The sequence below is a fragment of the Saccopteryx leptura genome, chromosome X (assembly GCF_036850995.1).
Source record: "Saccopteryx leptura isolate mSacLep1 chromosome X, mSacLep1_pri_phased_curated, whole genome shotgun sequence".
In the NCBI taxonomy this organism is placed as follows: Eukaryota; Metazoa; Chordata; class Mammalia; order Chiroptera; family Emballonuridae; genus Saccopteryx; species Saccopteryx leptura.
Genome location: NC_089516.1, coordinates 43,978,865 through 44,004,131, shown reverse-complemented (window position 1 = coordinate 44,004,131; position 25,267 = coordinate 43,978,865). Strand labels below are relative to the sequence as shown.

The 25,267-nt window shown below is 48.4% G+C and overlaps 1 protein-coding gene across 2 annotated transcripts; it reads left to right on the top strand.

Moving 5' to 3' along the window:
- The first annotated feature begins 10,353 nt into the window (after positions 1–10,353).
- On the top strand, positions 10,354–24,978 carry SUV39H1 (SUV39H1 histone lysine methyltransferase). 2 transcript variants are annotated; one of them, XM_066356957.1, is made up of 6 exons: positions 10,354–10,466; positions 13,601–13,746; positions 15,750–16,412; positions 22,588–22,734; positions 22,816–22,945; positions 23,655–24,978. In XM_066356957.1, exons 1-6 carry the CDS (start codon positions 10,454–10,456, stop codon positions 23,786–23,788), a joined length of 1,233 nt encoding a protein of 410 aa, XP_066213054.1. In that variant the 5' UTR covers positions 10,354–10,453; the 3' UTR covers positions 23,789–24,978. The 2 variants fall into 2 exon arrangements, with proteins under 2 accessions (XP_066213054.1, XP_066213053.1); XM_066356956.1 differs by lacking the exon at positions 10,354–10,466 and adding an exon at positions 11,329–11,552.
- The last annotated feature ends 289 nt before the right edge of the window (positions 24,979–25,267 follow it).

Here is a 25,267-nt window from a genome sequence, read left to right as displayed (position 1 = left end):
TAACAATATGTAAAATTTCCAACTGGGATAGCACTGTGTCACCCCTCTTCCTCCTCCACTACTTGCTTTCCAGAAAAAAAAAGGAGCAACTCAAATCTGTTCCTGGTGTCCCTGGCTCAGTGGATAGAGCGTCAGCCTGGCATGTGCATGTCCTGGGTTCAATCCCCGGTCAGGGCACACATGAGAAGTAACCACTGGCTTCTTTTCCTCTCCCTCTCACCCTTCCCTCTTTCTTCCCCTTTCGCAGCCAGTGGCTTGGTTGTTCTAAGCATCAACCATGGACTCTAAGGATAGTGTGGTTGATTTGAGCATCGGCCTTAGATAGAGGTTACTCGGTAGATCCCAGTTGGGGTGCATGCGGGAGTCTGTCTCACTATCTCCCTTCCTCTCACTTAAAAACAAAACAAAATAACACACACACACACACACACACAAAAAACCCTGTCCCTGGTGTTTAAAGCATTTCCAATGGAGTAAGTAGAAACTCTTTTTGTGTGTGTGACAAAGACAGAGACAGAGAGAGGGACAGATAGGGACAGACAGACAAGAAGGGAGAGAGATGAAAAGCATCAGTTCTTTGTTGGGGCAACTTAATTGTTTATTGATTACTTTCTGATATGTGCCTTGATGGGGGTTGGGGGGTAACAGCAAACCAAGTGACCCCTTGCTCAAGCCAGTGACCTTTGGGCTCAAGCCAGTGACCATGGAGTCATGTGTCTGATCCCACGCTCAAGCCAGTGACCTCGCAACTCAAGCTGGTGAGCCCGCGCTCAAGCCGTTACCTCAAGGTTTTAAACCCGAGCCCTCTGCGTCCCAGTCCGATGTTCTATCCACTGTGCCACCACCTGGTCAGGCGAAACTCTTGCACATAAAATCCTAGAATTGAGGCGCTTACCCCCTTCCATTTCTGAAATCTGGTAGATTGAAGATATCAGGTAGTCTAGTTTTAGAGGAGGAGGAAGGGAGAGGGATGAAAGACAAAAGTGAGGGACAGTCAAGGGAGGACAGATTTCTTTCATCTGCAAGAGCAGCAGAAGAATTTCGGAACCATTGGGGTGCAGGTTGGGGGTTGGGGAAGAAGAGAAAAAGCCAGGCAGTGGGAGCAGATGGGGTGGTGAGGTTGCAGGTATGGGAAATGGGAGCTGGCTTTGCTCCTTAAGAATTCACCAAGCCCTGGGCAGATAGCTCAGCTGTTTGGAATGTCATCCTGATGCCAAGGTTGTGCATTGGATCCCTGGTCAGGGCACATACAAGAATCAACTAATGAATGCATAAATGAGTGGGACAACAAATTGATGTTTTGCTCTCTCTTTCTTCCTCTCTAAAATCAATCAATAAACAAAATCTTAAAAAAAAAGTAGATGGTGTCTGCTAAGTGCCTGGCTCCTTGTAGATATCTGTTAACATTAGTTGCTGCTGTTGTATCATAGGGTGTCACTCATCCCGAGTCACCACTGACTATATGCATCATTATTTTATGTATCACTAAGAAAGACAAAAAAGTTCCATCCATGCTTGAGAGATACAGCCTGATTTCAAAGATGTTAAAAAATTAAATGCTTAAATGCTTCTGGTACCCTGGCTGGTTATGTTGTTCCTTAGCCTGCTTTCTGGTTCCATATGTATGTATGTATGTATGTATGTATGCATTTATTTATTTATTTATTTATTTTTATTTATTTTTATTAAGTGAGAGGTGGAGGGGTCAGAGAGACAGACACCCACATGTGCCCCCAATCAGATCCACCCGGCAAGTACCCTACCAGGTGATGCTCTGCCTATCTGGGGCCACTGCTCCATTGCTCGGCAGGCAACTGAGCTATTTTAGCACCTGAGGCAAGGCCATGAAGCCATCCCCAGCACCCAGGGCCAACTTCCTCAAACTATTTGAGCCATGGTTGCGGGAAAGGAAGAGAGAGAGAGAGAAGGGGGAGTGGAAGGGGTGGAGAAACAAATGGTTGCTTCTCCTGTGTGCCCTGACCAGGAATTAAACCTGGGACTTCCACATGCCAGGCCGACGCTCTACTGCTCAGCCAACTGGCCAGGGCCCCATATGTATATTTGCTGGTGAAAAGTCACTCCAGTGATTACCCATACTCTGTGTACTTTCTGTATGTGTGTAACACTCCAATATGAGGATTACTTTAAAAGCAGGTCAAACCTGTGCGGCTTGGAATGGATAAAACCCTGTTTTGGCCTGACCTGTGGTGGCACAGTGGATAAAAGCGTCGACCTGGAATACTGAGGTCGCCGGTTCAAAACCCTGGGCTTGCCCGGTCAACGCACATATGGGAGTTGAAGCTTCCTGCTCCTCCCCCCTTCTCTCTCTCTCTCTCTCTCTCTCTCTCTATCTCTCTCTTTCTCCTCTAAAATGAATAAATAAATAAAAATAATTAAAAAAATAACAACCCTGTTTTGATCCCAGCACTGGACAAGACAATGTACACATGAGGCACTAGATCACTGCTGAGCGAGCTGACAAGTGGCTCAGAGTAGGACAGAGTAATAACAAGGAGGCTTCTTATTTTTGAGGTCTCTTGTAAAGGTGCTAGTCCTTTTGAAAGATTCATTTACCAGGTGAGCAGAAGATGCCCACTCCAAGGTCACTCATTTTAGGTTCTGCAGATGAAGAAACTGACTAAATCCACAGTTTTAAATAAATGATAGATTTGGGATTTGAAGCCAGGTCATCAGACTACCAGAATCTAAGCCTTTACCCACTATCCCATACTGTTTGGGGAGAGTCAAGGGATGTTCCCCAAAGACCTCGATGTCACCCTTCTACATTCAGGCAGAAAGAGGTCACGCTTTGATACATCCAATAAGAGGTTAATATCCAAAATTTATAAAGAATACTGCCGGGGTCCAGCCCCGGGGGGGATCCAGGGGTCCCACAGGAGGAGACGGCGTCGGCGAAATCGAGTGAGAGAGCCGAATTCTTTTCTTTCTCTTTATTCTCTAGTTAGCATTTACTGCCAGGCATCTCTCTCTATGGCTGGTCTAACATTACTTTTTATGCACACACACTAAGTTACAATCACATGGTATTTTGAATACATCATTGTTTTAGTTTCACTATGGTTACATATTTTTAGATAACAGTTAATTCATATCTATAAGCTACAAGTCAGGTGGTAAGTTATTTAAAGTACAGTTATACAATAGTAATAATAATATTGGTACAAACTTCTAAAAGATTAGTATTAATTAATAACTCTATTTTACTCTTGTTGTGAGTCAAGGGCACAGAAAGAGATAGTAGACGAAATCATCAAGGACTAGCAGAGGACCCCCGCTTGCTCAGGCAAATAGCCTTGAGTTCATGTAGTGTCCTAATTCTTTTCTCACAAGACTACAAAAGGCTTGCTATTAAGAAACTGACATAGTATAAAGAGTAATTTTTACTTAAAGATACATAGAGTGCACCTGCAAGATAGCTAGTAGCAACATAATATCAGAAGGCATTAGTTGCTATTGCTGCTATGGATTCTTCTATATTCCTCTTTATTATCTGAACGAAAAACCTTGGGAAAGTATATAAATCTCATGAGAATGTCTCACTGAGAAAGCCCAGTAACTGCCTTTAGTGATAAAACAAGTCTTTTAACAAAACATTTTTTACTAGCCAGCTGCACTCCTATCCAAGGCCATGCAACAGGCCACTCCACTCCACTTTACCTAAGATTCTAATGTCTAGTTAAACTTTATTCATTTACTATATTCATATACTAGCTAAGTTCTAACTATATTCTTTCTAACATGATTAATTAATAAGAAATTCTCCTACAAACTTAACCCTTTACGAGGGATATCATAGCCAGCCTCTTATGTTTATGAGCCCAGATCAAGGGGCTTACAGGCTTTTCTGTGCAACTTACACCTTCTGTCTCATTTCCAAAGAAATTACTACAAATCTACAGGGAAAGTACGGTACTATTATCCCTGTGCCACAAATAATAGCACACACCCAGAAAAAGGGGGGATATAAGGCCAGATTAATTCAAAAGATTAAAGGGGGAAGTGTCGTTGTGCCTTTCCTTGCGGTGACTTTGTCAACCCGCAGCTGTTGGTCTTTACTGCGGTGACTCTATTTTCTTTTGCTGTGACTTTGTCAGCCAGCAGTTGTGGATCTTCTTCTGCTGTGACCTAGTTAGCCAGCATTAGTGGATCGGCTCCCGACAGAATACATATATACCTGACCTGTGGTGGTGCAGTAGATAAGACGTTGGTTAACCTGTAATGCTAAGATCACCAGTTTGAGGCTGAGCAATGGAGCAGTGGCCCCAGATGGACAGAGCATCACCTGGTAGGGGGCTTGCCGGGTGGATCCGGTTGGGGGCACATGCGGGAGTCTGTCTCTGCCTCCCTGCCTGTCACTTAATAAAAAGATCTTGCCTGACCTGTGGTGGCGCAGTGAATAGGGCGTCGACCTGGAAATGCTGAGGTCGCCGGTTCGAGGCCCTGGGCTTGCCTGGTCAAGGCACATATGGGAGTTGATGCTTTCAGCTCCTCCCCACCTTCTCTCTCTGTCTCTCTCTCTCCCTCTCTGTCTCTCTCTCTCCCTTTCTCTCTCCTCTCTAAAATGAATAAATAAAAAAAATAAAAAAAAAAGATCTTGACGGTTTGAAACCCCAGCTTGTCTGGTCAAGGTATAGACGAGAAGAAACAACAAGTTGATGCTTCCTGTTCCTCCCCCCTTCCTTCTTTCTCTTCTCTCTAAAATCAATAAATAAAATCTTAAAAAATAAAAAGTACAGGCCTGACCTGTGGTGGCGCAGTGGATAAAGCGTCGGTCGACCTGGAAATGCTGAAGTCGCCATTCAAAACGCTGGGCTTGCCTGGTCAAGGCACATATGGGAGTTGATGCTTCCAGCTCCTCCCCCCCTTCTCTCTCTGTGTGTCTCTCCTCTCTCTCTCTCCCTCTGTCTCTCCCTCTCCTCTCTAAAATGAATAAATAAATAAAAAAAAAACCAAAAAAGCTGTCCCTTTAAAATAAAATAAAATAAAATAAAATAAAATAAAATAAAATAAAATAAAATAAAAAGTACATACAACCTGTGGGGCAGCTGTATTAGGCTTGCTTGTGGGTTTACCAGCTGCAAGCATTTTGCTTGATTGGTGTGCGAGCAAGTGGCAGAGGGTGCCTGGGCGGCTATTCTCCCAGATCGCTCTCCTACCACCGCGAGGCGCGGTTTTCCTTGCTCCCTTGCCCTTACTGTGAATAGCAGATTTTTCTTTGTTTAGTAGCTCATTCTCTTTTGTTGTTTTTTTGCTGCCTGTCTTTGTGAGCCTCCAATAAACTGGTATGGCCTGACACTTTCTGGTTCCGCATTTTCTCTACTGTCTGTCCAAATCCAATGTGAACATGGCCTTGGCCAGGCCACCAGCATTACATAACTAAATACCCAAACCACAAACAAGCTAATTAAAAAATGGCGAAGGAACGGAATAGACACTTCTCCAAAGAGAACATACAGATGCTCAACATCACTAATCATCAGAAAGATGAAAATTAAAATCACAATGAGATATCACCTCACATATATCAGAATGGTTATCATGTATAAATCAACAAACAACAGGTGATAGTGAGGATGTGGAGGAAAGGGAACCTTTGTGCATTGTTGGTGGGAATGCAGACTGGTGCAGCCACTATGAGAAACAGTGTGGAGGGTCCTCAAAAAGTTAAAAATGGAACTGCCTTATGACTCAGCAATTTTACTTCCAGGTATATATCTAAAGCAGGGGTCGGGAACCTTTTTGGCTGAGAAAGCCATGAACGCCACATATTTTAAAATGTAATTCCATAAAAAAAAATGTAATTCCGTGAGAGCCATATAACCACCCATGTACTTTACATATTATCCAATAAAAATTTGGTGTTGTCCCGGAGGACAGCTGTGATTGGCTCTAGCCTCTCGCAACCATGAACATGAGCTTGAGGAAATGAATGAATTGTAATACATGAGAATGTTTTATATTTTTAACATTATTTTTTTTATTCAAGATTTGTCTGCGAGCCAGATGCAGCCATCAAAAGAGCCACATCTGGTTCGCGAGCCATAGGTTCCCGACCTCTGATCTAAAGGAACCCAAAATATTAGTTCAAAGAGATAAATGCACCCCTAAGTTCACTGCAGCATTATTTACAACAGCCAAGCTATGGAAGTAACTCAATTGCCCATCAATAGATGAGTGGATAAAGAAATGGTGGTATGCCTGACCAGGCAGTGGCGCAGTGGATAGAGCGTTGGACTGGGATGCAGAGGACCCAGGTTTGAGACCCCAAGGTCGCCAGCTTGAGCGCGGGCTCATCTGGCTTCAACAACAACAACAACAAAGCTCACCAGCTTGGACCCAAGGTCGCTGGCTTGAGCAAGGGGTCACTCGGTCTGCTGAAAGTCCACGGTCAAGGCACATACGAGAAAGCAATCAATGAACAACTAAGGTGTCACAACGAAAACTGATGATTCATGCTTCTCATCTCTCTCTGTTCTTGTCTATCTCTCCCTGTCTGTCCCTCTCTCTGTCTCTGTAAAAAAAATAAAAAATAAAACTGGGTATGTCTTATACAGTGGTTGTAGTTTTAAAAAAAATAAAAAAGAAGAAATGGTGGTATGCCCTAGCCAGATAGCTCAGTTGTTTAGAGCAGTGGTCCCCAAACTTTTTTGGGCCACGGACCAGTTTAATGTCAGAAAATATTTTCACGGACCAGCCTTTAGGGTGGGACGGATAAATGTATCACGTGACTGAGACAAGCGTCAAGAGTGAGTCTTAGACGGATGTAACAGAGGGAATCTGGTAATTTTTTAAAAATAGAACATCATTCAGACTTAAATATAAATAAAACGAAAATAATGTGAGTTATTTATTCTTTCTCTGCGGACCGGTACCAAATGGCTCATGGACCGGTACCGGTCCACGGCCCGGGGGTTGGGGACCACTGGATTAGAGCATCGTCCTGATATACAAAGGTTGTGGGTTCTATCTCTGGTCACAGCATATACAGAAACAGATCAGTGTTTCTCTCTCTCTCTCTCTCTCTCTCTCTCAAATCAATCAATTTTCTTTAAGAGAGAAGAAGGGAGATAGTGAGACAGGCTTCTGTATGCGCCATGACCAGGATCCACCTGGCAATCCCTGTTTTGGGCCGATGCTCAAATCAATCCAGCTAACCTCAATGCCTGAGGCCGATGCTTGGACCAACCAAACCACTGGCTGCGAGAAGAGAATAGAGAGAGAGGGAACGGAAAGAAGCAGATGGTTGCTTCTCCTGTGTGTCCTGACTGGGGATCGAACCTGGGACATCTGCATACTGGGTCGATGCTTTATCCACTGAGCCAACCGGCCAGGGGGCCAATCAAATTTTTTTCAATTAGAAAAAAAGAAGTGGTAGTACATATATACAATGGAATATTACTCAGCATTTTAAAAAAGAATAAAACCGCCTGACCAGGCAGTGGCGCAGTGGATAGAGCCTCGGACTGGGATGTAGAGGACCCAGGTTCAAGACCCCGAGGTTGCCAGCTTGAGCACGGGCTCATCTGGTTTGAGCAAAGCTCACCAGCTTGTACCCAGGGACCCAGGGACGCTGGCTCGAGCAAGGGGTTACTCAGTCTGCTGTAGCCTCCCAGTCAAGGCACATATGAGAAAGCAATCAATGAACAACTAAGGTGTCGCAGCGAAAAACTGATGATTGACGCTTCTCATCTCTCTCCGCTCCTGTCTGTCCCTCTCTCTGACTCTCTCCCTGTCTCTGTAAAAAAAAAAAAAAAAAAAAAAAAAAAAGAATAAAACCTTACCATTTGGGATAGCATGGATAGACTTAGAGGGTATTATGCTAAATGAAATCAGTCAGTCAGAGAAAGACAAATACTAATATGATTTCACTTATATTTGGAATCTAAAGAACAAAATAAACGAACAAACAAAATTGAAACAGACTCAGATGCAGAGAACAGACGGATGGTTGCCAGAGGTGAAGAAAGGTGAAGAGATTAAGAAGTACAAATTGATTGTAACAAAATACTCACAGGGATGAAGAGTACAGCACAGGGAGCATAGTCAATAACATTGTATCAATAATAACTATGCATGGTGTCAGGTGGGTACTGGCAATATCGGGGGAGCAGTTTGTGAGGTGTATAATTGTCTGACCACTGTGCTATATACCTGAAACTAATACAAAGTAATATTGAATGTAAACTGTAATAATAACAATAATAATTAAAAACTATATATAGCCTAACCTGTGGTTGCACAGTGGTTAGAGCATTGACCTGGAATGCTGAGGTCATCGGTTTGAAACCCTGGGCTTTCCAGGTCAAGGCACATACGAGAAGCAACTACTATGAGTTGATACTTCCCACTCCTGCCCCCACTTTCTCTCTCTCCTCGCTAAAATCAATAAATAAAATCTTAAAAAAAAACTGTGTGTGTGTGTGTGTGTGTGTGTGTGTGTGTGTGTGTGTAAGAGAGAGAGAGAGAGAGAAAGAGAAAGAGAACAGAAAACTTACTGTATTTCCCCATGTATAAGATGCTCCCATGTATAAGATGCACCTTAATTTAGGGGCCCAAAATTTGGGGAAAAAATATATTACATAAAGTTATTGGGCTCAAGTTTTATTCATCATAAAATTTATACAACTCCTCATTGCTGTCAAATGCAAGTGAAAAATCTACAACAACTGTATAAGACACACCCAGTTTTTAGACCCCAAATTTTTCGAAAAATGGTGCATCTTATACATGGGGAAATACGGTACATTGGAAATGTGTATATAAAAAAGCTGGAAAGGAATAGGGCAACGTTGTTTCTAGAGATTTCTTTCCTATTAAAATTCCTTTAACATTGTTGCGGGAGGAAAGCCAAAGCATCCAGTGACTTTCTGTTCCCATCCTGAGAAATTGAAGGTCGATACCAAACATACATGACTGAAGGCAGTCACCTCCAGGGTAGGCCCAAAGACGCAGATGCTTGGCCCTGCTGGAGCTTTCTGCAGATCAGGAATCAGACAGCAGATGGTGTGGTGTTTTGTCTCAGAAAGGGCAAGAGCAATCTAATCAGTTTTGCAAAACTAAATAATAAAATTGTACACTGTATTGTTAGTTTCTTACGCATGATGTCATGTTTTTGCTTAATAAATGGATAGCTGATCTAAGTCACCTCAATCCTGGAGAGATTGGGGTCCTCCACTTGCAGTATTGTTGCTGCCTCATTCCTTTGCGGCTCCTCTTCATGAAACCCTGGATACTAACAACACGTTGTATTAAAAAATTATTAAGTGGAAAAAAGGTCATGTTTTAAACCACTCTCATGTGTTGGACAGGCCTCTTGGACTCCTGGGAGTGTGTGTGGGGGTCCTACCTGTCCCAGTGAAGTGTAGAAAAGAAAGATTCCCTATTCCTGGCCTTGAGGTCAGTCTCTTAGGCTATGGCCTTGGGCTAGCTTTGCAAAGTTGCAGGTATATAGATAAACATTGTAAGTAAGCTTGTTTCACTGCTTTGTTTTACCCTCCCCATTATGCTTTCTCCCCTCCCCATTTCTCAATCAGTGTATAATTCCACCTATAAAACCTAACTCCAAATGTAGTCAGGGCCTCATTGACTTGAAGAGCTTCGGCCTCCTTGTGGTCCGCGCACATAGCTAGGAGCTCCTTAATTACCTAATTTGGCTTTGTGATTGTGTGGCAAGATGTTTGTTTCTCACTGTTTCATTATAACACCAGGAGGACTGGGAGCATGTGAGGACTAGAATCGGACTCTGTTCTAGAAGGAATAAGGGAGAGAAGGGGAATCCATGGTGGGACTTATGTTGTTGATTGTTCTATTCATGGCAATCAGGGGCTGATGGAACCTGTCATTTCTCTAAACAGCTTACAGCTGGACTGACAGGCAGACAGAATAACCATTCGGTTAACTGTATAACTGGTTGACTACAGAATTCATGGACCAACAAGGATAGGGGTAGTTTCAGGAACTGACAATAAGGTTTCCCCAATGCTGTGTGGTACTGAATAGCTAATAATTACAGCTCATCTGGGACTGACTGGGGCTGGCGGGCTGACAGCATAAAAGACTGACAGTACAAAAGACCGGCAGCCTGACTCCTGACCCATGGTGGCAGGATGCTGTGGAAGGATTACCTATTGCTAGGAATCCACACTTGGCCAGAGGGAGTGTCTGGATATTATACTGCCTGGTGAAGTGTAAAGGAGGTCTAGCCTAAGGGGATTTCAGGCTGGCTGATGGACAGATCTGTGGTCCTCTGATAGGCAGCTGTCTCTGGTGACTGTCTACACTGACCGAATCACAGCGTGCTTGACAGACCATGTGCTCAGTTGGATGCCAAGCATGGCTACCTGGCTGACTGACAATATGATGAGGGGCGGGCAGACAGAACGAGTCACAGGCCCACTGACCAACTGAAAGAGCTGCGCAGCTGTCTGACTCCATGGCCGTACAAGGTTAGAATCACAGCAGCCCTAATGGGTCAGAGGATACTAACTGTCCAATAGGGGGTATGCCTTCCTGAAAAATGACAGACTGCTGACCTGCTGACAAGTGGCTTGGAGGCTTAATGCTACCTTTAGTTACTATGACTATTTGCTCTGAGGGAATAAACTACCTACTCATTGTGGGAATGAGGGGAGAATGACAGTCATTGACACCTGATGGTGTACAGTGTGACTGCCTGACAGGGCTACAGGAGATGCTGACAGTGCCAGCCAGGCCTGTCTTAAAGGAGGGCATGGCTGGTAGCTGGGGCTTCCTGAGCGGATCGTGAGATGACTTCCCCAGGGAGATTCAGAGCAGGTGCCAGAGCATGGGTAGCCAGAGAAACTGCTGCTTGAGTGACTGCCAGTGAAGAAGGGATTGTCTCAGGCAATGACAGGCTGACTAGCAGCGTGGCTGTTAGTAAGCGACGCATGTCCACTTCTAGGGACTCCGGCGGCGGAGGGGGGGTAGTGGGGGCACGGATGGCTGTTGCTAGTGACTGACGGTGAGAATGGTGGGCGGGGTCTGACTAGGCAGTTATGATAACTGATCCACTGTGTGATTTGATTCTGGATTGGTTTTGAGCCTGAGCAGCAGTCTGGGACCATAGTCCATCGTAGGAGGGGAGTCATGGCCTCCTCGGGGTTAAAATGCCATGATGGGCTGCTAGACGGTGGTAATGGGGGTCTGGCAGAACGAAGAATTTCCGCCCCCCCTACCACGGGTCTGGCAGGCTGACAACGGGATTGGCTGACAGCGTGACAGACATACCGGTGGATGGGCAGGGCCTCTGGCAACCTCCGCAGCCGCTGCCTCTACCGGTGTCCAGACGCACGCCGGGAAAGCGCCCGCGAGCACCCGCCTTCGGGACCGAGTGGAGTGGCAGGAGGGGTCCGGTCACGGCTCGCCGGTTGGTCCGCGCGGTCACTGCTCTCGGTGCGGTGCGGCCAATAGGCTGCGCGTTCTCGGCCACGCCCGCGCGAGCTCTCTTCTCGCGAGGCCGGTTAGGCCCGAATGTCGTTAGCCGTGGGGAAAGATGGCGGAAAATTTAAAAGGTGAAGTAGTGGTGGCAGCGGCGCCGGCCTACTGGCTGGGCTGCGTGGGCTGGAGGGGTAGCGTCGCGGGCTCGGAACCCTGGCGACCGATGCCACGGAGCTGGGAGCCGGAAGCCCAGCGCCGAAAGGCTGGGCTCGGGAAGCGCGGGCCTGGTGCGCGATGCTGGGCGGGGCAGAGAGGAGGGGGCGCGTGCTTCGGCAGGCAGCGGGCGCGGGGCGAACTGAGGACTCGTGAGGGGGGCGCGCGCCTCTAAAAGCAACTGGACGGCGCGTGCGCGCGCGCGGGGGTGGCTGGTCCGGGAGGCCGTGCCCGCGCGCGGGAAAATCAGCCGCCGGTGACCGTTACCCGCTTGGTGTCCACGCGAGATGCCGGAAGAAGAGGGAAGAGAAAAGGATGGACCTCCTTTCCAGCGTCGGGGGATACAGGAATCTTTTGGGGAGGGTATCTGCTTGGCGTGATGAGGGAAGGGGCTGCAGTAGAGAGTATTCCCTCTGGACGAGGGGCAGGGGCTTTCTGAATGGGAGGGCTGGACTCTCCGTGTGCAGGGAAAAAAGGGATGATTTTCTCAGGATGTTGGGGGGGTGGGCTCATCTGGCTAAGGAGAGCTGCGGGGAGGATGGGATCCACAAGTTGGGGGGGCCTCTGAAGGATAGAGTCCACCTGTGGTCAGTGCTGCGCCAGTAGCTGAAGATGGGAGCTGAGAGCTCTTGAGTAGGGTTTCAAATGCAAGTTAAGGGGTTTGAAAAAGAAGAGACGTCACAGGGAGAGGAAGGCGTGGGCACAGGCCGAGTCTCCACTAGGCCCGGCTAAGTGTGTGTGTGGGGGATACTGCAAACGAAATTTTGCAGCGCTCTTGTACATTCTTAGTTGACGTCTAGAACATATCATGAGTTTAAATGTTTGTTTGTTTTTAAATGGGAAGTAGAAAATATTAATAGGATGAGGACTGACTACATTTGGAATGAGTACTGTAAAATGATCTGAGAAAATGGCTTCTGAAGCACATTAAGAATGTGCCTTGAATCTTTGAACCAGAAGGCTTTTTAAAAAATCTGTTTGTCTCAAAAAATGTTGGTAGCCCCAAAACGTTCTAGGTATATTTAAGGAATCATTGTCAATAACCTATTACAGTTTTGCCTGTTTCTGAATTCCTTTGAGTAAGCTTTACCCTTCACAGAAATGTGGATGAGGCAGAGAAAGTCAGAATGCAATGTGAAAAAAATATACCTTGTGGGTTTAAGACAACCAGACTAATCTCATTCAGGGAGGCTTCTTGTAATGTTAATGTACTAACCACTCCACAATCTCTTATTCATAATTCCAAAATCTAAAGAGTCCTGAAAACTTAAATTTGGCACTATTCAATGGCAAAACTAGACTATAAGATGGGACTGTTCAATGCCACTATCTTGCATCTTTATTTCTCCTATTTAATGTGAAAATTCAGACTTTTGCTGCAGAGTTATTAAGGTGTTTGATTATTGCTTGAAGCACTTGACCACACTGGTGGTGTTAGGTAACGTATGGGATATACCTAGAACTGGACTTGTAAAATTTTTTTAAAAAATTGAATTTTTACAACACATCTGACCCAGGGATTTCAGATTAGGTCTTTTGAACCAGTCTTTCCAGTTTTAGTGCCCTGGAGGTTTTAACCCCACCCCGTCTATGCCCTTTGGGCAGTGTATCCTATTGAGATGGGAGGTTGGTCTCTGCTAAGTGAGGGGGGAAGATTAGGTCCTGAATACTAGGGTGGTTTTGCAGACATTGGTAATGCTGGGAATAGATTCCTTTAGGATGATCTATCCATGCAGCAGATCCCACTTTGAGGTCTGCTGTTGCAGGGGTAGCCTTGGATAGTGAACATTGGGGTTGAAGAAACTAGCACATTTCTGTGGTAGATAGGTCTCAGCATTAGGAATTCCTATAGATTACATTTCTCTGACTCGGAGATAGTCCTGAAGTCCCAGAGAGGACTTGGGGTACCCTTTGACCCCTGGCCTTGCCAGGATCCCAGGTAATGTTCTTTGTGGACTCCTTGTCCTAGGCTGCAGTGTGGATTGTAAGTCTTCATGGAATCAGCTACAGGACCTGTGCCGCCTGGCCAAGCTCTCATGCCCTGCCCTTGGCATTTCCAAGAGGAATCTGTATGACTTTGAAGTCGAGTACCTGTGTGATTATAAGAAGATCCGCGTGAGTCTCGGGTGACCATGGCCGGGCGGGGGTGTCTCAAGGAAGCTGGTTTCCTGCTCCTTTGCTTCCCACTGTCTGCATTTGACTCCAAAGGGAATTTTCTATTATTTTTTTTCCTTTGATTAAAAAAAATAGAATTAGTAGGCCCTCTTATCCCTATTTTACTGGTGGGGAAACCAAGTGACTTTCTGAGAGAGGCAGGAGCCAAGATGAATCCCTGAGGAAGCCTCTGCTCCTACCTCCTGAAAATACAAACCAGTTGCAAAGATTGAGCTGCTAAGCCCAGGAGTGGGGATGAGGATAGCTAATGGCTATTTAACACTCAGTGAGTGTGCAAGGCACTTCCCTCAGAAACTCATTTAATCCCCCCAACAACACTGTGAAATGGGAACTGTTATGGCCAGAGGAGGTGAGGGCAGGATAGTTAAGAGAATAGACTGGATCCTAGCACATTTGGGTTCAAATCCTGGTTGTGTAATCCCACGATACTTATGCAAATTATGCACTTCGTTTTCCTCATCTATAATGGGGATGCTTAGTATTTACCTCATATAGAATTGTGAGTATTAAATTAGTTAATAATACTTGTAAGCTGCTTAGAACAGTACATGCTGCATAATGTATGCTAAAAAATTTTTTTTTGCCTTTTTCCTTATTTACAGATGAGGAAACTAAGGCCCAGCAAAATTACATAACTTGTCCAAGGCCACACAGCTGGGGAGTGACAGGTTCAGAATTTGTACCCAGGGTGTCTAACTAGAATCTATGTAGTTAGACTTTGTCCTATAGCTAACTGCGTCTCGGCAATAAAAGGTCTCTCTGGCTGCTGTGTGGGGATCAGACTATAGGGGCAAAGGTGGAAGCAGAGGTCACTGAGGAGGCTACTCCTGCAGTCCAGGCAAGCGATAATGGTGGGGGCAGTGAGGAGAGTTGGAAGTGGCCAGATTCTGGGTGTGGTCTGAAGGGGGGGTGGCAGGCTTTGCTGAGGGCAGATGTTGGGAGTAGTGGAGAAAGGAGTCAAGAATTGCTCCAAGAGTTGGGGCCTAGCAGCTAGTAGGAGGGAGCTAATGATGGGGAAAACGGAGAGGGGAGCAGGTTTAGACCAGTGGTCCCCAAGCCCCAGGCTGCGGACCGGTACTGGTCCACAGAGAAAGAATAATAACTTACATTAGTTCCGTTTTATTTATATTTAAGTCTGAACGAGGTTTTATTTTTTAAAAATGGCCTGACCAGGCGGTGGCGCAGTGGATAGAGCGTAGGACTGGGATGCGGAGGACCCAGGTTCGAGACCCCGAGGTCGCCAGCTTGAGCGCGGACTCATCTGGTTTGACCAAAGCCCACCAGCTTTGACCCAAGGTCGCTGGCTTAAGGGATTACTCGGTCTGCTGAAGGCCCGCGGGTCAAGGCACATATGAGAAAGCAATCAATGAACAACTAAGGTGTTGCAACACGCAACGAAAAACTAATGATTGATGCTTCTCATCTCTCTCCATTCCTGTCTGTCTATCCCTCTCTCTGACTCTCTCTGTCTCTGTAAAAAAAAAAAACAAAAAAACGACCAGATTCCCTCTGTTACATCTGTCTAAGACTCAGTCTTGACGCTTGCCTCGTAAGTTCAACAATTATATTTAAAAATACCACAGGTTTTACGCTGGTCGCATAATTTTATTTTGTGCATTTATCCATCCCACCTTAAAGGCCGGTCCGTGAAAATATTTTCTGACATTAAACCGGTCTGTGGCCCAAAAAAGTTTGGGGACCACTGGTTTAGACGATTAAATTAAAAGTTGGAATTTAGATACATAGTATGAATAGAGCAGGATTTGAACTTAGTGATCCTGGCTTTAGAGCCTATGCTTTTTAACCAATGCATGGAGTCATTCCAGAAAAGGGTGGGCAGTAGTTTGGGTGTTATCCATTGGTTTTGGGATGGAAGTCCCATGAAGGCTGGCCCAAGGGTCTTGCCACTTATGGTGGCCCCCATCCCCCTTGTCCCCCAACAGGAACAGGAGTATTACCTGGTAAAATGGCGTGGATACCCAGAGTCAGAGAGCACCTGGGAGCCACGGCAGAATCTCAAGTGTGTGCGCATTCTCAAGCAGTTCCACAAGGACTTAGAACGGGAGCTGCTCCGGCGGCACCACCGGTCAAAGCCACCCCGGCACCTGGACCCGAGCTTGGCCAGCTACCTGGTGCAGAAAGCCAAACAGAGGCGGGCCCTCCAGCTCTGGGAGCAGGAGCTCAATGCCAAGCGCAACCACCTGGGACGTATCACCGTGGAGAATGAGGTGGATCTGGATGGCCCCCCACGGGCCTTTGTGTACATCAACGAGTACCGGGTCGGTGAGGGGATCACTCTCAATCAGGTGGCCGTGGGCTGCGAGTGCCAGGACTGCCTGTGGGCACCCGCCGGAGGCTGCTGCCCTGGGGCATCGCTGCACAAGTTCGCCTACAATGACCAGGGCCAGGTGCGGCTGCGAGCTGGGCTGCCCATCTATGAGTGCAACTCCCGTTGCCGCTGTGGCTATGACTGCCCCAACCGTGTGGTACAGAAGGGCATCCGCTACAACCTCTGCATCTTCCGCACGGATGATGGGCGCGGTTGGGGCGTTCGCACGCTGGAGAAGATCCGCAAGAACAGCTTCGTCATGGAGTACGTGGGAGAGGTAGGGAGACAGGACCGTGCATGCATGTGCAGCTCTTCCCACCTTGTGTTCCCACTGTGTGTGCCCAGCTCTCATCATGGTGTGCCTGCAGCTTCCGTGCTTTCCCTGTGGGAAAGTTAGGGGGAGGGCATTTAAGCCAAGTGCTAGTAATATCGTGGCAGGGCAGAGGATTCCAAGCTGGAAGTTAAAAGCACATTGAAACACTTCTAGACTGCTGATTTCGTGAGGGTACTTAGCAAAGAGGAGAGTGGGAACTGAAATCCAGGCAGTGTTCCTTTTAACAGGCTGTGTGGTCTGCACAGGGTTGCGTCACCTGGAAAGGCACTTCTCATTTTACAAGGGTCCATCTAATTGCTAAGCAGTGTCTTCCCAGAGAGAGCACCTTTTACTAATCGGCACAAAAGAAACGCAGTCTGGAGTAGAGCGTAGACTTGCGCTGCGGAGGTTGGCGCTTCCTCCTCTGGACCTGCAGGGTGCCGCAGAAGGCCCATCAATATTAGGCAGGCTAGCTGCCACACCAGACAACCTGCAAGTCTTGGTAGCTTTGCGCATTAGAAGTCTGTCTGTTCCTGTAACAGGCTAGCGTGGCTGTTTGGGCAGTGTCCTTCCACACAGCACTGGCCACTAGGCTCTTTCCCTCTTGTACCTTCGCCATACCTGAGAGCCTTGGAGCTGCCTCAGCCTCAGCCTTGCCTGGCAGGCTGGCCAAGAGGGAGCGGAAGGGCAAGTTTCTAATAGGCCAGGTCTGGACCGTGTACATCACTTCTGTCCACATCCACTGGCTGGTACTGTCAACTGGCCTTACCTCCATACAAGGGGAGGCTGAGAAGTTTGATTTAGCAATGTGTCCAGGTGGAAAACGAGGGATTTGGGTGAATAACTAGCAAGTGTCTACAACAAGTGTCAGGTTTAAAGATGGGAGGCAATGGGCATTTGGGGTGGACAGCTCTTTGCTATGTAGGACCATCTCATGCATTAAGGGGCAGCTCTTTGCTATGTAGGACCATCTCATACATCAAGGGACAGCTCTTTGCTATGTAGGACCGTCTCATGCATCAAGGGACAGCTCTTTGCTATGTAGGACCATCTCGTGCATCAAGGGACAGCTCTTTGCTATGTAGGACCGTCTCGTGCATCAAGGGACAGCTCTTTGCTATGTAGGACCATCTCGTGCATCAAGGGACAGCTCTTTGTTATGTAGGACCATCTCGTGCATCAAGGGACAGCTCTTTGCTATGTAGGACCATCTCATGCATCAAGGGACAGCTCTTTGCTATGTAGGACCATCTCGTGCATCAAGGGACAGCTCTTTGCTATGTAGGACCATCTCGTGCATCAAGGGACAGCTCTATGTTATGTAAGACCATCTCATGCATCAAGAGACATTTAACATTCTCTGGACCTGGACCATTTAAATCCATGAGTGCCCTGTGAATGGTGACAACCCCAAATTCCTCCATATTTCCACAGGTTTCTTAGGGGTTGCTGTGGTTGGGAAGTGACAAAAATTGGCCTAAGGGACACATCCCTGAGGATGTGCACACTGTAGTAATGACACTGATGAAGAGGAGAGGCTTCATTTTGACAGACAATAAAGTAGAGAGGGTTGTAGCCCTGGGAGGCAGGGACAATTTAGAAGCAGAGCAGTCCACGCTGCAGAGGACCCTTACAGTCTGGATGAGGAGATGTCCATGCCCCCGATAATTCTGGTGATCTGGTGGAGGAAATGTCAACACGTCCAAGGATCTGACAGTCTGGAAGAAGGAGGAGGTGGCCATACCCCCGAGGGGTCCTTACAATCTGCAGGAAGAGGTGTCCACATCCCAGAGTGACCTCGAGGATGACAGCAAGCTCTCCACACTCCAGAGGACCCTGGTGGTCTGCCTTAGGAAGTCTCTACACCCACAGGGTCCTGACAGGAAAAAGAAGTGTCCTTACCCCAGAGGGATAACAGTCTAAAGGAGATCAGGTCTACACCCAGGAGGACTCTTGACAGCCTAGAGGAAGTGTCCACACCCTCAGCGTCCTGACACTGGAGGAGGTGTCTAGACCTGAAGGATGCTAACAGTGGGGAGGAGATGTTACACCTCAGGGATGTCACCATTCTGGAGGAGGCTATGTCCACACTCCAGAGCCTTTGGTGGTCTGGAGGAGGAGGTGCCCCGACCCCGTAGGAGCCCGCAGTTCTAGAGGAAGTCCAGGGAAGGTAGTGTGTCTAGCCTCACTCCCGTACTGATGATCTCGAGGAAAGGCTGTCTGCAACACAGGACCCTGAGGTGAGGAGGGGGGTCTGCAGCCCTTAGGCACTTCTGGCTGCTCTTCCTCAGTGTCCTTTCTCCTCTGCCCTGTAAAGATGGGGCTTTCCAGGGGCCCTCTGGTTCCCTGTCTTCACTCTTCCTACTCTCCACACATTCTCTCTGAGCTATTTCTTAGCCTTCCTCCTGCTACATTCCGCAACTTCCAGGCCTTCTTCCACTATTCTCAGAACTGTGGGACCTTCTGATGGCAACAGAGGCCCCCCAAACACTACCAGACCAAACTCATCTCGCGTCCCCCTGAGAGGAAGCAGCATGGGCAGGAAGGTGGGTGGTCTCTGTAGTCCAGCTGCCCAAGGTTGAGTCCCAGCTCCCCCACTCTCCAGCATCACTTCACCCCCAGTGTCTCAGTGCCCCAGTCTGTAGAATGGGAATGGTAACTGCACCCACCTCCTACATTTGTTGTAAGAACTAAATGAGTTGTCATGTGTGAAACACTTAAACACTGTTCAGTATGCAGTAAGTCTTCAATCAGTGTTAGCCATCACATTCCCAAATTCAGAAAACTAAAAGTTTTTTTGTAATCCATCTGGCTCTAAAACCCAACTGGACCTAACTTGGGCCTGTTTATAGTCTTTTTATCCTACTTGATATGAATAGTCATACATTTCATTGTGGAAACGCTAATAAATGTGATTACGTGGTGCTGTACCAGACCCTCCCTGGGTGTTACATAGTCAAGGGTACACAGCCCCACCAGTTCGCCACCTTGTCCTACATTCTGGACATGGCGGGCACTCCTGCCTCTGCCACGACAGTCCCTTCACACGGGCTGCCCTTACTCTGCACCTTCCCACCTTCTGTCGGCACCCTCACCTTCAACAGAGAAGGATCGCCTGTCTTATCCATTCTAAAACGTAAGTTTTCTTTATATTTTAACAACTCTGAGGTGAAGGTGGGTTTCAATTAAATGATGGCGTATCATTTAATGAGCAGCAGTTTCTCCTTTCTTGAAAAAGGGCATGTAAAATAAAGGGAACCGCTTAGATTTTGACAAGATACAGGACTCAAGCGCTCCTAACACGGTTTGGTTCCTAACTAAAACAAAAACAAACTGCTCTCACATCCCTCATCTTTTCGAGACCTTACAACAGCCCCTGTCTGGCTGGGATTGTTGTCACTGTCATCCCCATGCTACAGATGAGAAAATGGAGGCCACGAGCTGTGTGGTCGAGTGCTCAGAGTCATCAAGCTAGTCATCAGTGGGTTAAAAAAAATCCCAAGTGTCTAAAATGGGTGCCCTGCCAGATCTGATGGAGTTGTTGTTTTTTGTTTTGTTTTGTTTTTTCAAATGAGGAAGTAGGCACGAGGGAAAGAACATTCAGAATCCCATATATCTGGGAGGGGGCAGATCAGTAATCATACTGGGAGTCTTTTTGGTTCCTGTTTATGTCAACACCCTTTCCAACCTGCCAGTTTATAGCTCATTTATCTTCCCCAGCCGTTCTGGAAGGTTGCTAGGGAGCAGAGAGACCTGGACTGATTTGTTCCTGCGTTCTCAGGGTGGCCCAGCCCTTACAGAGTGGGACTGAAAAGACAGCAGGAACGGTTTGTGCCCTGGAGGGCAGGCAGTGTGACTCATTCCTGATGAGACTTGGGAGCAGGTAGGGGCAGAACAGGCAGGAAGATGAGACTGGGGAGATTGTGGAGCAATCCCTCTGGTTGGGAAGGGGCTGAAAGGAAGACGCTGGCTCAGACACCACCCTGTATGGACCTGAGCCCAGCAGAAGCTGCTCTTGGATCCCAGGGCTCAGAGAGGGTGTGGGTAGGGACTGGGAGAACCAGGAGGGCTGCACAGGGGAGTAACATCTAGAGCTGATGCTGCAAGAATGCCTGTCCTCCAGGAGGTGGGGGGACTGGCCTTGCTGTCTTCTCAAAGTGCTTCTTGCCTCCTGTTCTGTCCCTCAGGAGAGGTCCCCACTCTTCAACCTGGTGTCAAAGCCCTTTTATGATACGCAGCTTGCTTTAAATGGTGCCTCTTTTCCATTGCCCCTTGAACCCTAAGTACTCTTGCACTGTGGATATCGATTCCGTCGGTCACAAGACTGACCCATGAAGGATAGGAGTGGGCCTGGTCCCTGGACTTCCCCACTAAACTGAGGGCAAGCCTGATTCCTGTGTTTCCCCCATCCAGCTGTAACCCCTGAGAATAGGGACCTGGCCTGGTCCCTGTGTCTCCTCCAGCAGTCACTGACTTGTGCGCACTAGGACCAGGCAAAGGATAAGCCTCAAAAATCCACTATGAATGAGTGAATAAATAAAAATTTGGGGTACAGGGGAACCAGGTTTCCTGAAGGGAAAGTGGGCATATGGGGCAGTGAGCAGTGTGACCTGAGGGATAAATCCTGGTCTTCTAAAGGTGTTGTTGGTTAGCATTTGACAAAGGAGCAGAGGCTGGAGGTGATGGTGTAAGAGGCAGGGAGGAGACGGGACACTAGTGTGGCCATCCTCACCGGAGAAAACGGAGGGTGGTCAAGGCTAGAAGGGGGGAGTTGAAGATAGAAACAGCATGGCCACCAGTTGGGATGAGGGTGAGCAAGGAAGGAGGCCAAGGTGGGTCCAGTGTCAGAAGGGGGCTGGTGATGGGCAGTGAGTCTCCGGGAAAAGGAGAGGGGAGGAAGAAGGGGTAGGGGTAGGAGAGAGTGTTCGAGTTGCCTGTGGGACCAACTGCTGTGCAGAAAATAGGTAGGTTGCTGGGCTAGAAAGAATAAAAGGGCAAAGGGCATTTCTTGTGAGTCTGCTGTGTGCTGTACACTGCTGGCACTTGTTTTTGAGGGCTGGGCAGGAACCTGGAGTAGAGAATGAGATCTGCCTGGTTTGGAGGGACCCTTGGCTGAGGCATGGGCAGTCTTGGATACTGGGGGAGCCTCACCCAGAGACTGGCATGGTTGGCCACACGGGATTACCAGAAGGCTGTGGCTAGCCCCAGAGGGAAGCGGGAACTGGAGGGATGGAGAGGGATGGAGAGGGATTGGGCTGGGCGGGGGTGGAGTGGGGAATCCATCCTATTTGGGAGGCAAGGACAGGTCATGGCTAGGATGGCAGAGCAACTTTATTTTACCAAGTCAGTAGAGCCCCGCCCTGCCAGGGAGGAAGAGATGCCTCCTGCTGTCTTAAATCCCAGTTGTTGGCACTGGACAGCATCAGGGCTGAGGGAGGGGTTCCTACCTGAGCTCTCATCTCCTCTCTTTTCATCTTCCTTCTGTGTGTTTGGCGGCAGCCTCTTTCTTGCATCTGAGACTCAGGGGTCTTGCTCTTACCTCCAGACCTGGGACTTTCATATTACACTTCTGTCCGTTTCTCACTTCCTGCCTCTAGCTCTTGCCTGAGTCTCAGATTCAGTCTCTCCCTCCCCACCAGCCCAGGGCCTTTCATTCTGTCTTTCTCACTGCTGTGTGCATGGCCCTGCGCCAGCTCTCCTCTCCCGTGCTGGGTCCTGCGCTGCCTCCGGACCTCTTGCATGGATCAGCTTTTCTTGTTCTCCCCTGCTGTCCTCCCCATCTCTGTTGATCCCTGGGTCTTTTTCATTCTTGCCCTTGATCTGGGTCCCCTGTGTCTCCCTATGGGTCTCTCATGGGAGTGTATCTGTGTCTTTCTGTCTGTCTGACTACTGTTTTTCCCTGGGACCTTGTGGCTGTCCTCCACCCACCATTGACTCCCTAGACTATCCAGAGGCCTGAGGAGGGATTGGGTGGTGGGCAGTTGAGGCCCAGGCCCCTGAGAAGGGCTGACAGACCCTCTGCTTCCCTGACTAGCATGTGTCCATGCTTGCTAGCCACATGGGTGGGGGGCCAGGCACTGTGCTGGCTTTCCTGAACCTTCTTGGCCAATATTCCCCTCCCTTACGACCTTCTCCCCAGATCATTACCTCAGAGGAGGCGGAGCGTCGCGGACAGATCTACGACCGCCAGGGTGCCACATACCTCTTCGACCTGGACTACGTGGAGGATGTGTACACTGTGGATGCTGCCTATTATGGCAACATCTCCCACTTTGTCAACCACAGTGTGGGTACCCCACAGGTGGGTGGGGGTCAGGAGGAGCAGGCTGGGCCCCTCCTCACCCTCCTGCTGTTCTTTTTCTCCCAGTGTGACCCCAACCTCCAGGTGTACAACGTTTTCATAGACAACCTTGATGAACGGCTGCCCCGCATTGCTTTCTTTGCCACAAGAACCATCTGGGCAGGCGAGGAGCTCACTTTTGATTACAACATGCAAGGTGGGGGTGTCAAGGGACTGGGGTCAGGGGCATGCAATGACATGGGACACAAGGACCCCTCCCCAAGGAGCTTTAAGATGCTCTTTCTGATTCCCAGTCTCCCGTCCGGGTTTCTGGCCCCTGTCTACACTTTGGGAGTCCCCCCATTCCTAACCCTTGGGCCAACTTTTCCCAAAACTCCTGAGGGAGGAGGATGTTTGGCTTGAAAGTTAAGATCCTTCTGACTCCACAATCTTGTCTGAATATCCCCAGTCCCCCAACCCTCCCTGCTCCTAACCCTCTTTGGCTTTCCTCATTCCAAGCCTCTGGACACCCTATGGCCTCCAAGCAGTCCCCTACTTGACAAACTAGCCACCTCTGAGACACTCAAGAGGGGATCTTTGGCAAGAGAGTTCAGATAGCCCTCTGATGCCCAGGTGACCCTTCATTCCTGGACCTCTGCCTGACACAGCCCTCCTGCTTCTCCCTGACAGCCTCGTTTCCCCCATAACCCTCAACCCTTGGCCATCTTCCTAACATTTGAACACCCTCCAGTTTAATGCCCTGGCCCTAGCCTCAAACTGCCAACTCCATGACCCCCTCCTGACCCAAATCCCAGACCTACTCCCAGCCCCCAAGACCCCTGGGTCTCATGGTAAAGGGGCAGCGGGACACTTCACCTGGGTCTTCTAACAAGTCCTTTTCCCTCTGCCCGGCTGTGACTTCACAGTGGACCCCGTGGACATGGAGAGCACCCGCATGGACTCCAACTTTGGCCTGGCTGTGCTCCCTGGCTCCCCCAAGAAGCGGGTCCGTATTGAATGCAAGTGTGGGACTGAATCCTGCCGCAAATACCTCTTCTAGTCCTTTGAAGTCTGAAGCCAGACTGACTGGGGGGGCCTAAAGCCACCCATCTCACCCACCCCCTACCCACTTGCCCTCTGTCGAAGAATGACTGTCAGGGCCTCCTGCCTGCCTCCACCCGTCCCCCCCTGCCCTGTGCTTAGGGTTGTGGTGAGGACTGACTTCCAGACATTCTCTCTTCCCGTCCCAGCTCCATCCATGGGTTGTACTTAACAACCCCCTTCCCACCTTGAGAAGTAAATCATTAACACCAGGAGTTTCTTCAGTTGTGATTCATAGCCTATCTAGGAGGTCCAAGGGGTGATCCCAGGCCCAGAATAGAAAGATGTTTATGTACTTGATTCTTTCTGGAGCTTGAGGGGTCTGATGCAGGTCATCTTCCTTACATGCTCCACGAGTGTGGAAGCTACCCCAGTGCAGGCTGACATGAGCTCAGACTTCCCAGCCCACTTGGTAAAGGAAAGGGTATCTGCAGGGCTGGGGACTGGTTTCTGCTTATGCTCACATGTAGGCTGTGCATCCAAGAAGTAGACGCCCACATGCCACTGGAAGGAGAGTGGATGCCCATGGCCCACTGGCCAATGAGAGGAAGGCAGTCCAGACTCTCCAAGCCCTTAAGGTGGACTGGGATTGAGCTCTGCCCTTGAGGTGCACAGAAGGCGCCAGGGAGCCCTGTCGGCGTGTGATGACTGCTGGGACTGCACAGAGCTGGAATCAAGCAAGACCTAGGTAGGCTGTAGATAGCACGTAGGACAAAAGTGTGCATTGATGGGGTGGTGATGAGGTGCCAGGCACTGGGCTGAGCACCTGGTCCACATAGATTGTCTCAGGGAAGCCTTGAAAACTGTGGAGGTGGATCTTAGGAAAGGGGCCTATGTGGCAGGAGGCCAAGTGTAGTCTCAAAAGTTACCTGCACACAGATGTACATAAGGCGGCGCTGATGGCTGCCTCACCTCTTGCTTCCCCTGTGAAGTCTTCTCCAGGAAGCCTTCCCTGACTACCTGTGCCCAGAGTGCCCCTCTGTGAGACTGTGTGCCCTGCTACCAGATCTGTGTGGCTGTCTGTGTGTCTGTGCTCCCTTCCCTTAGACTGACTTTCAGGCATGGACTGAATTTGATCCTCCCTTGTATATTCCTCAGCCTTACCCGCCTGGGGTAGGCATCAATAAAAGATATTGTTGTCTGAACAAATCAAGGTGTGGGGATTGAGACCTCATGTAGGTGAGAGGCTAGGAGCTGGGGCACCCAGGAACATACTCCTCAAACCTCAGCCATTTGACTAGAATACCCCCCACATGGTACCACCTGTACCATCATCTACCTAATACCTTGCTTTATACTTAAATTTTAAATGCACAGAAAAAGCAAACTAAGTCCATTGCTGTCTAAAATGGAGAAACCATTATCACTTGCCATAAACAAAGATAACCTGATAAATAAATACAGTGTAAATATAGAAATATACAATTCTAGCTGGACC

Excerpts from the sequence above, each read along its gene's own strand:
- SUV39H1 (XM_066356956.1), top strand. Across the intron at positions 13,747-15,749 it reads GTGATTATAAGAAGATCCGC|GAACAGGAGTATTACCTGGT; the intron begins GTGAGTCTCGGG and ends GTCCCCCAACAG. Across the intron at positions 22,735-22,815 it reads CCCACTTTGTCAACCACAGT|TGTGACCCCAACCTCCAGGT; the intron begins GTGGGTACCCCA and ends TTTTTCTCCCAG.